Raw genomic sequence first — 17127 nt, 5'->3', positions numbered from 1 at the left:
GATGCCAAATGGTCAAAGGATTTGTAATGATAATAAATCAGTGCTGATATAGTGTCTGCAACAAAAGCTTGTACAAGGTATGCAACTCTCACTTCTTTTAACAGGTCGTATTGGGTCACATTTTTGTTTAGTAGCTGATTGTGTCAGTATCAATAGACTATAAGAGATAACCTCAATTTGAGTTTTGGCTGTCACACTCTTATCTTTTTTAATCCAGTGAGAGCTGGATTTGAATGTGAAGCTCATACAGTAGCAACTGTTCAACCACACACAACCACAGGAGTCGCCCCCTGCTGGTTATTAGACACTGAGACGTGGAAGCTACAGCCATCCTTTACACACAGTTTATGAACAGTGCTTGGAGTTTAGATCAATCTCAAATCAATAACAGTCCATCTGAAATGAATAACCCAAAGTTCATCACAGATCAACAAGGAATGACACAGACATGTGGCATTTGTCAGCTGTATTTATTCCATCCCATAGCGTGACATTTCAGTGACAGGAAGCAGATACAATAACAAAACTTTCTGCATTTAATTAATCAATATTAAATGTCAAGTTGCAAAGATTGGTTACTAGACATGTTCGTGATCATTTTACAGTTAGTGAATTCTTAATTTACTAAATTAAACCCATTGTTTTATTACATGTCAGAAAATGGCTTGTTATTTGAAGACTATAATACAGCTACTGCATGTACTGTCCAGCTAATCACAGGAGAGCACACAGGCTTTTGTCATACACATGGACGGAGCCAAACTGCTTTCTGCCAATAAAGGATAAACATTATTTATACTGTGTCCAAGCTGGGTCAACTTTACTGTTATTCCTGAGCCCAAGTGGTACAGGAAGCCAAAAGAATGACAAAGTGCCTTGGGGACTTGTTTCTAAACAAACAGGACTACAGTGAGATGAAACTAAACACGGAGGCAGGATGGTGGTATGTCGAAAGCCCACTTTGTGCTCCAAGGTGGGAATTTTTTGTCAATTTAACTGAGCTGCACAGTACTTGTAGGAGGCTACATCAAATGTATGTCCCTTTTCTTTTCCTTTGCATGCAAAAATGAGTTGGAAACAGGAAAGTAGAAATCATCTGCCATCCTCCAGTTATGAGTGGATCTTATGTGTTCAAGTTATTCCCAGAGAGACGAGTTTTAACAGGGCAAAGCAGAAAGTAAAGACGAGTGGCTCATTTATTGCTGGCTGAGCATCAGTGGTTGAGTTTTGCTAGTTTTCCAGCCTTTCTAAGTCTAAAAGAGGAGAGGAAAAACAAAGACAGGATGTTTGAAGATTTCAGACTAATTTCCACTTCACTCCCCGATATGTTTGTAACCGCACCTCCCACACAGACCCCACCCTCGCGCCTCTTAATTCTCCCCCAGTTTGAGCCGTGCAAACTCGTTGGCCATCTGGAGCGCCTCCTGCAGGCACTGTGTGTTCCTGCCCGTGGCCTGTGCAGACATGTCTTTGCCGCCTCCCTTGCCGTCCAGCAGGGGACACAGCTCCTGAACCCATTGGCTGGCCTTCAGGCCACGGTTAGCCACATCCTGCAGAGAAGAAAGGTGGAGGGTGGAAAGCGGAGTGTTAAATCCATGGAAAATGCTCAGAGCAAGGCTTCTAGCATATGTCACTGAACGATACCTGTGGGACTTGACACAAACAGGTGATCTTGCCAGCATCTGGGTCTACAGTGAAGAGCATCGCAGCTGTCTGAGGGGACTGCGACTTCAGCAGCTTCAGTGACTCATTCAGAGCCTGAGAGAGAAAGAAGGAAAGAGGGATGTAAAGAGGGGGAAAAAGGAAGTGGGAAGAGAAGAATAAAAAACATCTCCTAATCAGCACTATTGATGTCTCAAGGTCACAACTAATGGGCCACAGAGCTGATTTAGTCCCGTGGCAATAACACAGTGAGATAAGCTAAGTGAGCCTGAGAAAATGTGCAGAGATAAAGTGAATTTTAATACTGTTTGCACTCCTAATTTATTTCTGTACAGGATGCTGATGAAGTCTCGGGGATTGGATTATAAATCTGCTCTCTCTTTATGCTCTGTATATCCAACGAGGACATGGTTCTTTTATGGAATAACACGTAAAAAGATTTATAAGAATTCTGCTACTGATTTTTAGACTTCACTTCCCAAAAATATTCCGTCTTGACTCTCACCTTTGCTGAGGCTCCAGTCTCCATCTCCATGATGAGCAACGGCTGGTTTGGGTTGCTTTCAATCACCTCCTTCGTCTTCTCCAGAACCCTCTTCTGGATGTCAGCCTTGTAGTTGCGGTCCAAGTCATCCATGGTCTTTTTCAGGCCCTTCAGGGTTTCCCTCATCTCATCCTTTTGCCACTGAGAGATTACTGCGGTGCCTATCCACTGCAGAGGAGACGGAGATGTTACCACAGCGCAATTTGCAATTATTATTATTATTATTTTTTTTATTTGCCTCAGAATGTCTCTCTAAACCAAACATCCCATTTACCTCAGTCATGTCAGCAATCTCTTTCTGTATGTCCTTGTTTGGGCTTGTCTGCTGCTTCACCTTGTCTCCAAGGGCAGACAGAGACTGGCGCAGGGCATCGGCTTTCCTTTGAGCCTGATGGATATGCGACACAGCAGAGTGAGGAGTGAGGCAGGGGCAAAGATCAAAAAGGGCAAAGAAACACGAGGAGGAAGAATGAGAAGAGAAGACGGTGGAAAAGATGAAAGACTAATTGTCTAAAAATAGTAAATTTGTCCTGTGGGCCTGAAGAGAGAGGGGTGCTACATTCTTCTTTCTAATACAGTGTTCACCCCAACATTCATTCAAGTTTCATCACAGAAACCCAAAGGTCGCTTTGTCTGGGGAAAATTTTCCTTTAATCAGTCGTGTTTGTAGTTACCAGTGTGAACATTTCACCATCAAGACACCCCCGCCCCTCTGTGGGGCTACCGTCTTAAAAATGTTGTCTAAACCCTTCTCTGTATGTGGGGGTGGAAGTGAGTACACGAGTGTAACGCTTTGAGCGAGTACATCAGTAAGTGTAAGCTGTGTGTGTGTGTGTGTGTCCCCTGACCTTCTGGGCCTCTGTTCCTGTCACTGCAACGATGCGGCGGATGCCCTTAGCGATGGCCTCCTCTGAGACGATGACAAACGGCGCGGCGTGACTCGAGTTCTGCAGATGGCTGTGGATAACAGAAAACAACAACGTTACACAACTGCGGGAGGCAGATGAGAAGTAGGAGAGGGGCGAGCAGGAGCAGAGGACGAGGAAAACATTACCAAACAACAGCAGCAGGAGGAATGAGAGGCTCTTTGAAGTGGCCGCAGATTAAAACAACATCAAAGACAGCATCAAGAAGCACACCAACAGTTTACTGAAACCTGAAGCAGCTTGAGATGGAAGGATGTGCAATTAAAACCAAAAAAAGAAAAAAAGAAGATGGCGAATGGGCTTAATGCAAATGTCTTTTGCGGTGCTTAAAATCTGAACCGACCCTCGCAGCCTTTGCATCAAATGTAGCTCGGAATATTGGCTCCTGCAGCACAAAATGGCATAAAAAGCCAGGCTACAACACAATGTGTGAAAGAGCGGAGATGTCTGGGCATTCAGGTGAATTTTACAGCCAGGAGCAGACACTGTACGAGTCAGTGGAGCAAGTCTAATCAGTGGATTGAGCTTGACGAAATGTTCCAGGCCTCTGTCTGCACAGGGACACGCTCGTCTCACCATAAAGATGCACAAATCCAATTAACGCTTTCCACTTTACACACCGCCCCTGGGCTGGTCTGAAAACTATCGGCCCAATGCAAATGCGCGTATTTGGACTTTTGTACACTGATATGTGTTCACGCTGCACACTTGATTCCACTCAGGGCGCACACACAGTAATGGCATGGCAAACACACTTGAATCAATGCAGCATATCAAATTAAGAAAAATGTTAGCATGCTTGGATTTTTCATCCTGCCACATGTTGTCGTTCTGCTCATTTTTCCCCCCGTGCATTTTCCCAAACATAACTAACATCTGTGAAATACACTGTTAAACAAATAGGCATTGTCACCATTCATTATCACAACATGATAATGAATGAGGCAGCTCTCCAAACTAAAGGAGTGAAGCTGAGAAAAACTGGTTTGAGGTTTTTAGGCAACACTAACAGAAGGCCATTTTCTCTGTTTGAGAAACTGACAATTAGAATCCATTATTCATGAGGAACGGCTGCAACGATTTTAAATCACAGACAAGAAACCCATCAATAACATAGTTAGCAATAGAACCTGAGATCCAGCACCAAACTAGGGCTGTTCGATATAACGATATATATCGGATGACGATATAAAAACGTCTATCGTTTCCTATTATGCTATCGTTTGTTTCGTGGTGTCGTAAAATAAACTGTTTACAGCAATATTTTTCATAGTTTTGATGGTCACTGTAGTGGCTATAATAATTTCTTAAAGTTCTCTCTTTCTCTTATATTTAATATAACCACACTATGGGCGGATAAGCGCCTGTTTTTACGTGTTTTCGTTAGCAACAATAACGGTAAAACCATCGCGTTTCTCTGCTGTCTGCTTGTTTGTTTTCCACGTAAACCTTTCACAATAAAGCTCAAGATCCTGTTGAGACTTTTCAAAATAAACTGAATCACATGAAAGAGTATGCAGAGAGTTAAAAAAATAAAAAAAATAAACCTTAGACTCAAACTTTGAGAGAAAATGGTGGCCGTTACAACAACATTGAAACGTTACAATGTATAGTTTCATGCATCGGTTAAAACACTCAAATCCAGGTAAAGGACGCCCAGCTGGAAAAACTCAACGCAAGTCGAGTTGACCGAGATTCACAGCATCTACAGAAAATGTTACATTTTTGTGATTTATATCGTTGTCAGGACGATAGAATTCTTATATCGGGATATGAGATTTTTGTCATATCGCACAGCCCTACACAAAACTGTACAATCTGAGGTTGAAGTGTCCAAGCCATAAACCATATATTAAACACAGCCATAGCTATTACTCTATCTACGACTGGAGTCCACATTTTGAAGTCTAAACATTAGTGTTGGTCCCTACCATAGCAAGCTTAGCGAGCTTCGGACAACGCACAGATACAGATACCCTGCTAATAACAGGCATAAAAAAATAATACTATAATTATAACTTGTTGGAAAACTGTACCACAAAAAACAGCCACATTATTTGTCATATAGATCCATTATCAGAAACACAGTCTTCAGTTCAGCTCAGTCTGAAGCCTAGTAGGCAGCGGGTACAGCTGTCTCTGCTGACACAGTTGCCCCTAAATGTAAGACTTAAAATCCAAATGGTTGAATAATAAAAGAAAAACAAAATAATACTGAAAAAAATCTGATGAATTTAAACAATTGGCTCAAATTAAGCACTTTAATACATAAGCCTAAAGGGTGTTTGACATATCCACACCGCTAACTCGAAATTTCAAGTTACTTTTCTCGAAACGTATTAACTCAAAATTTTGAGAAAATAATTCAAAATTTCGAGAAAGAGTTATGGATACGTTTTTTTTAGTGGCGGAAACGGGTTTCCTTAGACCCATCACATAAAAACTTTTCGCCAAGAGGAAACCACGCTGAGTTGACCCAACAATGTTAGCAGCCATACGGTTGATTTGCATTCCCCCTCAAATGTGAGCAGAAATGCACAAAGACTGAAAACAAGCGTCATACTCACGTTCCACCACAAAACTCGATGGAGGTGAGGGAACCAGCAGCACTGTTGGGGTCGGCCAGCAGTTCTGGGACAGGAATGCCAACAGACACGACACGGACCGGGTCGGGGTATGTCTCATCGAATACAGCGCGCAGACCCTGAATCGCTTTGGCTTCTGCGAGGGTTGCTTCCATTGCGTACACAGGCTGGAAAGTTAAAATCCAATATTAATATTACATAAAAGTCTGTGAGGATTAACATTTTTTTCTCTTCATAAAACTGTCTGGTGATTTCACTCCATCCACTGACCTTAGCATCCTTTATCATGGTACAAGCGATCTCCTCAGACCGGCGGATCTCATCCGTGCTGAGAGCACCTTTAGCAGTGAAGTCAAAGCGCAGGCGATCGGGGGCAACCAGGGAGCCCCTCTGGTCTGCCTCCCCTAGCACCCCACGCAGGGCAAAGTTCAAGATGTGTGTGGCAGTGTGGTTGCTCATGATGGGTCTACGGCGAGCCTGGAAAGTGTGTGTGGATAGATATTTTTGTCAGACCTCCATTCAGAGGGATTAAGACAGATGAAGCTTAGATGCTGAAAAACACCTATTTGCCTGATAGTACACAAAGAAGTCACAAAGGCCCATCAACCAGGGGTCAACCAGAGTCATAAAGCTCAACATACCTAGAATCTCTTTTACTTAGCTGGCTTTTTGTTTGTTTGTTTTTTTAAAAACTAGGGTCAATATCCCGGTTTCAATTCTCACCTCATCTACGTGTAAGGTGACACGGTCTCCAACTTTCAGTGTGCCATAGACTGTACCCACATGGAGAACGTAACCTCCTCGAACCTGCGTATTCTTCACCGAGAACTCCATGCGCTGCAAAAAGCAGAAGAGTACATTCAAACAAAAGTTTTCATAGGCAAAAAGAAAAAGTGAAGGTTTGTGTGTCTATGAGATTAAATATTTTGGAGAACACGATGACTTAATAAGTTAAAGCTCTTTATAGAAAGTTCCCACATTCTCAGCAAATATGAGAATTACGAGAAGAATACATAAAGACATACAAAAGAAATGAAGTGCTGGAATTTGAATGGATCCCCCCCCCCCCTCCCCCACAGATGTTCTGCTAAAACTGATATGAATGTTTTCATGCCATTCAAGTTCTCAGTTATGGACGAGAGACAAGAACAATTTATTATCTTTTGTCCATTCTTCTGTAAGAACTATGATAATTCATTTCGCAGGCTTTTTCGCCAAGCAGATGGGCTGTTTGCTCACAGCCATGATTTCCAGCAGCTATCAGATCCAGAAGTGCTATTTGAACAAATGTGTTAGCTTTGAAGATAGACTGTGCAATTCTCATCCGCCCAGTTAAAAGTCGACAAAAGGTAACGCTCGATTTCTCTCTGTACCTGCAATGTGTTCGGGAGGAAAAACAAACTCCAACTGTGACAATTACCCTAATGAAGGGAAACTATCAAAGCTCTTTTTTACAATGCAAACAGGATTAACAGAGCTCATTACAGAAGTGTAAAAAGCACATGAACCTAGCTGTTGTTTCCCTCAATTTATTTTTATTGCACTTACATCCTCTGTACTGTCATCCTCTCTGAGCATGTAGCCTTCATCAAATGTCTGTCCACCCTGCTCTGCGTAGAAGGACGTCTGGTCCAGCACCACTCCGCACTCCTGACCCGTGGTCACCTCATCGCAGAAGGCGCGGTCGTGACGGAGGGCAAGCACTGTAGCTGAGGTTTGCTGGAACTCTGGGTACAATAATAGGATACAGATCAGTTGACTTTAAAAGGTAAATGGACTTGTTATATAGTGCTTTTCTATGCATCACTTACGGTAGTTGCCATTTTCATCTGAGGTATATTTGTATTTGGGAGAGTCATCTGTGGCGGGTATCTGCTTGTTTCTCAGCTCTTCGATGGCGTAGATGTCCAACATGATGTGGTCCTCATCTCCCGCGCCCTTACCCTGGGACTTCAACTACACAAACACAAACAGACTTATGCTCAGTCATAACCCCCAAAATACAGAAGCATTTACAATTAAAATTTTACATAATTACAGAATGACTGATAGCAAAAGACAATCACAATTTCCCTGGTATAATCTTTCAATAAAGATTAGACATTTGTTAAATAATGACTGTGCAAGATTGTGCATAATTCATTCAATCAGTTCCCGGAACTGTAGCAGATATAATGAAAAATTTAATTCCTGTACATTTACATCAATATCTAAGAATTTTAAGCGTTCTACATTTATATCAGTGTGGAAGATGGAGTGACTTTGCAGGAGTGCTACAGAGATGGCACAAAATCAGACCCAAGCAACACTTTGTTCTCTTTCCTTTTCTTTACAAGATTATAAGCTCTCTCGCTTTCTTACAGACAGGTTTCAAAGATGCATATGTCGATTTCTAGCCAACATAAATGTTAATCAACTCAGAAAAACAAAAGGAAACAGCAACAAGTGAAGGGACAACCACAAGACAAATTACAGGTAAACTGGCTCAGACTGCATCCATTGCTTAAGCACATAACAGTTAAATGAGCAATTGGATTTGTAAAACGTGTAGTGCTTTAGTGCAGAAGGGATGCAGCTCAGTAAGATGAGGGGAAAAGAATAAAGGGAGAAGAAATTACAGCCATGACGAAGCAAAATCTGGGGGAAAGAGAGGACAATGCAGTATAGTTGTAGAAACCCAGAAGTGTAGAAATCCCACTTATGAGATATTTTGCAAGTTTATTTTTCTGTATATTTATTCAATTCAATTTTATTTATTTAGCACCAATTCACAACAACAGTTGCCTCAAGGCACTTTATATTGCAATGTAATGAGATATTTTCTGGATAATGCAAGTCTCACATGTTAAAGACCACTGAGAACATTTGAAGTTTGCAATGTTCCTAAATTTGTTCTCCTTCTTCAAGACACACTTGAATAATAAATAAGTACTTATGTGATACTATTTTTTTAAAACGCTGAGAAAAACTGGTTTGAGGCTTCACATGTGTATCTAATAAACTGGTAACTCTATATAAGGTTAAGGAGATATTGTTCAGTGATTGTGTTCTGTGTCAAACTCCCCAAGTGGGAATGAGGAGAACTGCAGTATTGGTCTGAGACTCGTACAAAATCGATGAAATGTGTGGGATAGAAATCAGAGGTTGCAGTTTTACGGAAAGCAAATCAATCTTTTGGCTTAATCAAACAACAAGGGATTCACACAGGGCTGTAAAGTAAATGTAGGCTTATTTAAACAGCAGGTGCATGACTCCTGATTCTGACTTACAGTGCAGTACTGGAGAATGCTGACACGAAGCAAAACAGTGCACCCACAGGAGTGGCACAGTAGGGTAGTGAGCGAGACTCAGTAGAGTCAGGACGGTCAAGGCCGTTTTCAAACAATCATCTGCTCACCTGTGCTGCCTTCTTCTCCTCCTCGAAGCCAGCCAGGTCGACCTCCATGCCTTTCTCCTCAGCAATAAGGGAGGTGAGGTCCAGAGGGAAACCGTATGTGTCATACAGCAACCATGCTGTGTCACCTGTGCGCACGAAGAGAGGGAGAAAAGACAGAAGTGTGAGTGTCTGAAACAACACTGCTTAAACACTTATGTCCTTGAGTCAGACAATAAAAAAATATTGATGGACTGGAGGCATTGTTTGGATAAGTAAAAGCGTGAAAAGCACAAATAAACTGCTTTGTAGCAGCTTATTTTTGCAGGGTGCAGTAATGATTCGGACACAATTTGTGACAATGAAGAAATATTAGTTTGCCTGAGGTATACAACTTTTGAAAAAATCCATTACAGTGTACACTAACAACCCTGGAGGGTTACGTTTATAAGCAAAGCTGAATGTGCATCAATTTTTATGTCGCTTGAATTTATAGTGTGAAACATCAACTGATGAATTTTTCAGCTTTTCAAACTCTAATTCCTTCCCTTTAGTGAGTATTTTTGTACTGATCTGGGAAGCTCTGAGGCATTGAGCATGACAATCAGACAAAAAGATGAAGGAAGAGACTGAACCATAATGCCAACAAATTCTGATGGGATTAAAAGCGGGAAAACAAAGCAACTGAAGGAGGGAAGAAATGACAGAAAAATGAGCCAAGAAAAGAAGAAGTCATGTGGGTGGTGAAGACAGATGAAAGGTGAAGAAAGAATAAAATGACGAGGATAATTCAGGGAGGATGTAACAAAAACAGAGCAGTGAACTTCTTAAAAGAAAGTTACACACATTACACTAAACACCGCACTCTCACCTGGGATTGTCTTTGTGTCAGCCAGACTCATTATCTTCCTATCCAGGATACGGCGCCCTCTGCTGAGGGTTTTAAGGAACTGCGCCTCTTCCTCGTTAATAATGTCCTTCACCATTTCTGGGTCTTTCTTCAACTCTGGGAATGCTTCACCCTGGAAAATGCAGTCAAAGTAGACAGATGGAGATGTAGACAGAGAGGGGGCAAGAAAGAAAGAAACGGAAAAGGAGGAGTAAAAAGAAAAAGAGACACATCATTTAGAGTTTATTAAGTGTTATATATTAACTAATACTAAACACCAAGATTTTTTGAAACAGTCATGTTTTTTCACAACACTGAAAAATACACACCTCAAAATTAAGAATATATAAAACAAAATCTCATGTGAAATCTAATATTAATAATAAGGATGCTTCCTGCAGTGAATAGAATTCACTGCAGGAAAAATGGATTTCCAGAAAAATGGAATTAAACTAGTTTTGGTAGAACAGAACAAATGTTTTTTTGGCTTCTAAAGTGGAAAATGCTTTTTAAAAAAGCAAGAGGAAAACTGTCTTCAACAATAACCCAGTCACACTACAAGATCAGAGAATAAAACAGCTAAAAATTAACGTAACCCTCATGACAATAACCCAAACAACAGCAAGTTGTGTGTCTGTAATGCCTACGTGGACTACAAAGGAAAGAAGATCTCACCAGGGAATCGACCACTACATCCACGAGAGAAGCAAAGAAGCCTCTCTGAGCGCCCAGCTTCTCATGAGAATATCTGACCGCACGGCGCAGGATCCTCCTTAACACGTAGCTAAACATGGTGGAAACAACAAAATATTTTAATGATGTGTAAAAAAGGCTCCACAAAACTTTTCATTTGCAGCAATCATGTTACTTACTGTTAAGCCTGTTGACTATTTAAACAATTAACAATGTCTTACCCTCTTCCTGTGTTGTCAGGCCGACCGCCATCTGATAAGGCGATGGTGATGGTGCGGGCGTGGTCAGCAAGCACACGGTAAGCCATGTCGATACCATCAGCGTCCTCAGCACCTACTTTTCCCGTGTAAGGTCGAGCACCCGTACCCTGAAATAGATCATATTCTTAATGTTAGATATGTGGGCCCCAAACGTCTTCCTCTAATGTAAATAAACACGTTGATAAATGCTGCTGTTAAGGCAACTTTGTGTGGATTCATACTACCAGATTAATTATTTTGTTTTGATATTTTTGATTCAGTAGCTATAACTATTTACTGGATCTTGCCCAATCTAATCAGAATTTCTCTTTCATTGAACTGTTAAGTAAAGGATAGATCTTCTCTGTCTTTCACACAAATCCTTGACACTTCTGTACCTTCTGAATGGCTTCAAAGTACGGTATGAAAAGGTCAGTGTCATAGTTGGACATCTTGTTCTGCAGTACAGACACAAGGCGCTCCAGACCCATCCCTGTGTCAATGCTCTTCTTAGGCAGCGGCTTCAGCTCCGTCTCTGACTCTCTGGAAACAACAGTTAAAAAACACAGATTCACTGATCAGTAAAAAGATTTAAGACCTCTTGGCAGTGCTGTTCTGTTATAGAGGTGCACACATGTTATTCTTAAAACATACATGTATATGTAATTTATATGCAACTATTGATCTTATTATTTACCATTGTAGTTTGCAGTTTATTAAAAAAAAAAAAATAGGCCCACTGGTGAGAATTACTTTTATATGGAAAAAAAAAAATCCTCGACAGTAAATTTCTTGGAATGCGTAAACAAAAGATTTAGTTTTAAGTGGTGTGGAGAGTGGGAGTGTGCATCTGATTCACTAGCTTCAACATTCTGTCCAAAACAGATAGAGGTGTGTCCAAATTCCAGTCCGTGTTCTTTGTTTAGATTCATGCAAGGGTGTGCTGCTGCCACAAAGGTTCATTTTAGTTTATTTTTGTCACCTGCTGAACGAGTAACAAGGCTCAGGTGAATCTGAAACCAATTGAAACTGTTGTGTTGATAATTGCTGTCAGTGATAACTTTTCACTGTGGTTTGGTTCAAATATGGTGGGAAATACTACAAAACATCAGAAAAGCATTGTTTTGTTTTCTAATTACAGAGTGAAAATGCCTACACACCACATGTACATGTGAATACAGTCTTTCCCTGTTTGTTCAGAACATGGAAATATAGTAAGTTAATATAAGGTGCACTGAGCTTTTACAGGTCCCTGTATTCCAGCAGTTCCTCCAGTGCATTTCATTCTGCTTATACCTGTTATCAGTATTTCTAAATACCCCCCCAAATGGGCTTTTATAGATAGCAGAAGACATAAACGCATAACAAACATTACATTGTTGCAACAGAATCTAATTTCACTACTGGATCGATGTTGAGTGCAAGTTCAAAAGGCTGGGTGCTTAAGTTTTGTGAACACAGACTAGAAAAAGAACTTAACTACATATCATTTTTTTCTTTAGCTCACACCAAACGAGCACAACAATGGATGTGAAAGCAAACCCGAGCCCTGCTGGAACTGAGGACAAAGCAACACTATGGATTCGTGTAGCCCAGCAGCCTTGACAGGACTAATCCTGGAAGTCATTTTCAAAACACCACAAGGTGTAAATGAATGCAATGAACCAAGAAGATTTTACACTGCCTCATAAGGCATGAGAATAAATTACTTATTCTTTTAACACAGCGTGTGATTGTGTGAAAAAAATGTGTGAATTTAATGCAAAAGCATTATTCCTTCAATACATTATTTTGCTTCATGGATGCAATCATCGATTCATAAAGTCCTCTTAGTAAGATTATTTTTCACTGTGTGTGTGTGTGTGTGTGTGTGTGTGTGTGTGTGTGTGTGTGTGTGTGTGTGTGTGTGTGTGTGTGTGTGTGTTACCTGTTGAACTGGATAAACACCAGGTTCCAGATCTCCAACACATCGGGATCATCCATGTTCACCAAGTGAGAAGCGTCTCGCCCTCCTATGCGGTCGTAGTGGATCTCACTGCAAGGGCCACAGGGGCCGGTGTCTCCCATCTCCCAGAAGTTATCCTTCATACTGCCTGGTAGGATGCGAGCCTCATCCACGCTAAACCAAACAAAGAAACAGAGGGAGGCAGAAGTTGAATCAACTCCCTTAAGATGAGAAAGACAAATCAATCTTCGACAAGCAAAACATTTTTGTCTGTTGCTGTCCTTTCATCATTAATTTAACATTCACATCATGCAAAAATGGTTTTCCTGCAGACAAAATTCTGTCCTCTGATGAGGTTTTGCAATTTGACCAAAGGGAGATCACCAGGATTGTAATGAATACTTTTGAACTACTGTTTTTTATTTTTATTTTAAGGTGTAGTATTAGGGCTGTGCGATATGACCAAAATCTCATATCCCGATATAAGACATCTATCATCCCGATAACGATATAAATCACAAAAATGTAACATTTTCTGTGAATCTCGGGCAGCTCGACTTGCGTGAAGTGTTTGCAGCTGGGTGTATGTATGTATGTATGTATGTATGTATATATGTGTGTGTGTGTGTGTGTGTGTGTGTGTGTGTGTGTGTGTGTGTGTCTGTGATACAAATCAGGATTAATGTTCTTAATAAATGTGGCTCTCGATAACCTCACCAGGTCACCATGGTAACTTATGCTACTTATGCTAACATGCTCTCGATCAGGATGTTTTTAAGAGTTAAATGTTAATTCTGCTGTTAGTGTTGGATTATAACAACGTTCTCTAAGTGCCATATATACATATATACACACACACACACACACACACACACACACACATATATGTATAGCAGATTATAGCTCATTTTGATTGTACAGAAATGTCGCTGCCTCTTTCTTGCCATTAAAAAGATTGGAAGTGCCTTAAACCTGCAAACTCGTTTCACTTTTTGCATCACAAGCTTTATCTATTTTTACATACAGTCAATGCTCCCAAGGCTCACTCACCCCAAGTCCATCCAGATCTGTTTGCACTCCAGGTCGGGCTCCAGGCCTGCATCCTCATTACCTCCAAAGTAGGTGACATACAGGCGTTCTAAAGCAATACCAAACTCCTGAGTCAGCAGCTCCAAGGCCATCTTACAGGCCAATTCCTGGAGAGCAAAAATGATGCAATAACAATTTAGAGCTGTTTACACAATGTCTTATCCATTAATAATGATAATGAATATGTCATTGTAATATAACAAGCAACATTGACAAAAAGGAGAGAACAGCAAGATTCTCACATAGATCAACTTTAACCACTTCAACCGAAAATATAAAAAGAATTAGATGAGCCCCAGGCTCATATGTTCAAGCATCTTTGTATTAGAATTATCTCCTTTTCTCTACTTACCTAAGATAATGACACTATGCATGTTTTTACTAGTGGACAATCCCTCACTCTTATTTTGAAAGTGCCTTTTTCCTGTGCCTTTACAATGAGCTCACCAATGCTACAGAGCTGAACAGCTACTGCTAGCTGCTGTCCAAGGCAAAGAAGTTGGTAGTCACTTGAGAGGGAGCAGATTATATTGCCTAGTTATACATTTATCACAAAGTACTTGGCAAACAAAATGTTTGCAGAGGAGAAATTTATAAATGGTGAAAGGTCCTACAGCAATATGTGTGTGTGTGTACTCGAGCACTGTTCAACAAACAGGATTTAAATCTGTGGGACTAAAAATACAAGTAACAAAAAAGTGAAACTGATGTGAAGGATGAGAAAATGTAATACCTTAAAGTAGTCCCCAAAGGACCAGGAGCCCAGCATCTCAAAGAAGGTGTGGTGGTAGACATCTTTACCCACATCGTCCAGATCATTGTGTTTGCCTCCTGCACGAATACACTTCTGGGTGTTGGCAGCACGACGCAGCCTGGCCATGGGATGTGATGGATCAATAGTGTTGAGGAAGATGGGTTTGAACTAAAGAAAATGAGGTGCAAAAAAAAGAAAAATCTTGAGAAAAAAAATATTATTTTTTTTCAAGAAAGTTTGCTAGATCTGATTTCCGAGCTTATTCTAAAAGTTGTGAATCAGTGGGAACATAAAGAAGAGCCATGGTGTAGGAAGCAGTGTTGGGAAAGACATTGTGTGTACCTGGTTCATGCCGGCATTGGCAAAAAGCAGTGTGGGGTCATCCAGGGGGATGGTGGATGAAGAGTGAACGTACGGGTGCTCATAGCGATAGAAAAAGTCAATGAACTTCTGGCGAATTTGAGCTGCATTCAGGGAGGAGTCCATTCTGAAGAAGCTCTGTGAACAAAATTACACACAGAGAAAAGAAACACTTTAGCTATCAAGCACATTTAAAGAGGTCTTGTATGCAGCCAGTGATTTTTTAAAGTTAATTCTTGGTCCAATTAAATTGTTCCAGGTCACAGACAGACGAATAATTTAACTCAGAGAAACTGGTCCCATTTAGAGAGGTGGATGATTATTTGGTCTGAGTAACAGCAACTTTTCTACTGAGTTATTAAAACACAATTAAGGCCTGCTCTTCCCTTTCAGGCAGTAGTCCCCTTAAGGGTACACTCTCAGTGCTCGTGCCCAAATACTAATTTAGCAAGTACAGAAGAGGTGTGTGTGTGTGTGTGTGTCACATCTTGGGTAAAGCTTTTTAACCAGCTGTTTAAAACACTGGCTTACCATCAATTAACAGCATCAGCAATTTCCCATGGGTTTCTCTTCCAGTCATATGACTGCACAACTAGCGAGAGCTCTGGCAAGGCTGGTGCATAAGGGGTTGTACAAACCACCTTGTTGTTTTCACCTTAAGAAGCAAAAATTTTCTTTCATATTTTATATGCAAGTGCTGTACTTTGTTGGAAGCTGTTGAAGTAGCTCCTTTTTACGTACTAAAATGTCATTCAAGGCAATCCCATTTAATTTAAAAAATATATATATATATATATACATTTGTCAGTGCTTTTAAAGGCTGGTTAAAGAACTATCCAGTGTTGGCCCGAAAATACATGTTTTTGTCCATAAAGTATCAAAACATTATGAAATTGTTTATTGGTCATTATAGTAATTGTGCATGTTTTGATTTTACCACTCCACACCAAAAGCTTAAAGTTAAGTCTGTTTGTAGGGTGTGGATGTTAACCTAGCAGCAGCTAATTGGCCTGACACTCTCCTCATAAACAACAGCAGCTCAGGAATCCAGTGAGACAGGTGAGGCACACAATGCTGCGATCTTAAATATAAAGTCAGATGCAATTTTAGGTAAGAATGGAAACAAAAGCAACTTACAATTGATTCGTAAGCACTTTGTGGATTTTTGGAGTACACGTGTTTCATTAAAAATGTGATACCATATATAATTAAAAGGCAGCAGAGCTCAATTCCCAATGGTGAAAACTGACTGCCAAAGCAAACCTCAGCTGGTGTTTTCAGCTTTCTGGGAATAAGGAGTGGATGACAAATAGCCCATGTCTCCGCCCTGACAACAAAGCATTTAGCGGGCAGGCAGAGAAAGAAGAGACGTGGGATGTAAGTATTAGCCCAGTGGTTTTGAGAAATAAATAATGGTCCATTTTCAAGACAAAATAAGGACATTTATAATCATAGAACAGGTAGACGGAGACCAGGTTGATGATAAATACTGGACCCACCTTTCAGGTTAGTAACAGGAAAAGCCCTGTTCTCTGTCTCAATGGCACAAAATCAGTGAACTTAATCTCGCAAGTCTAACATAAACTTCCAGACCACACAAATTTGTGACAGTCATGTGATACAACATATTTCCTCTTAAAGTTCTACCAAAAACCGACAGTCTTCAATGTAAACTAGTCAGCTGACTATAATTGCTTTTCTAGGCAGAGGCACTAGCTTGATCTGACGTTAGCAGGCTAATGTGTTAGCTAGTTAATCAAGCTACCTCACTGCGCTCAGCCTGAGATAGACAGTTCGGCACACTGCTCTAACAGAAAGGCTATTCTACTGACCAGTACAATGAAGATAACTTATTTCAACTACATGTAAACACATGAAAATACTCACAGAAGCCGCTATTCCCGCAGAATGAATCAGGTACTTCTCCTTCACTTCCACGCTGCTCAAACTGAAGGAAAGCACAAACAGCGGCCACGCCTACGACAGCCTCCAACTGGTCCGGCTACACAGAAAAGTCAAGAATTCTGGATTCCTATTGGACAAATCTACTGTCCTTCTTAACCGAGCC

The 17127-nt window shown here is 40.7% G+C and overlaps 1 protein-coding gene across 1 annotated transcript; it reads right to left on the bottom strand.

The window, feature by feature from the left end:
* Nucleotides 1–453: 453 nt before the first annotated feature.
* aars1 (alanyl-tRNA synthetase 1) lies at nucleotides 454–17100 on the bottom strand. The gene is made up of 20 exons (XM_085169218.1): nucleotides 16947–17100; nucleotides 15042–15197; nucleotides 14679–14867; nucleotides 13907–14052; nucleotides 12839–13030; nucleotides 11310–11454; nucleotides 10894–11039; nucleotides 10655–10763; nucleotides 9962–10112; nucleotides 9115–9239; nucleotides 7529–7673; nucleotides 7266–7444; nucleotides 6441–6554; nucleotides 5988–6194; nucleotides 5700–5884; nucleotides 3055–3163; nucleotides 2481–2594; nucleotides 2168–2374; nucleotides 1645–1758; nucleotides 454–1550 (listed from the first exon to the last, which is right to left on the bottom strand). Exons 2-20 carry the CDS (start codon nucleotides 15183–15185, stop codon nucleotides 1371–1373), a joined length of 2901 nt encoding a protein of 966 aa, XP_085025344.1. The 5' UTR covers nucleotides 15186–15197; nucleotides 16947–17100; the 3' UTR covers nucleotides 454–1370.
* Between the last annotated feature and the right edge of the window lie 27 nt (nucleotides 17101–17127).

This window comes from Neolamprologus multifasciatus, chromosome 7 (assembly GCF_963576455.1).
Source record: "Neolamprologus multifasciatus chromosome 7, fNeoMul1.2, whole genome shotgun sequence".
Lineage (NCBI taxonomy): Eukaryota > Metazoa > Chordata > Actinopteri > Cichliformes > Cichlidae > Neolamprologus > Neolamprologus multifasciatus.
Note: the sequence above shows the minus strand (reverse complement) of the source record. Positions and strands in the feature narration are given on the sequence as shown.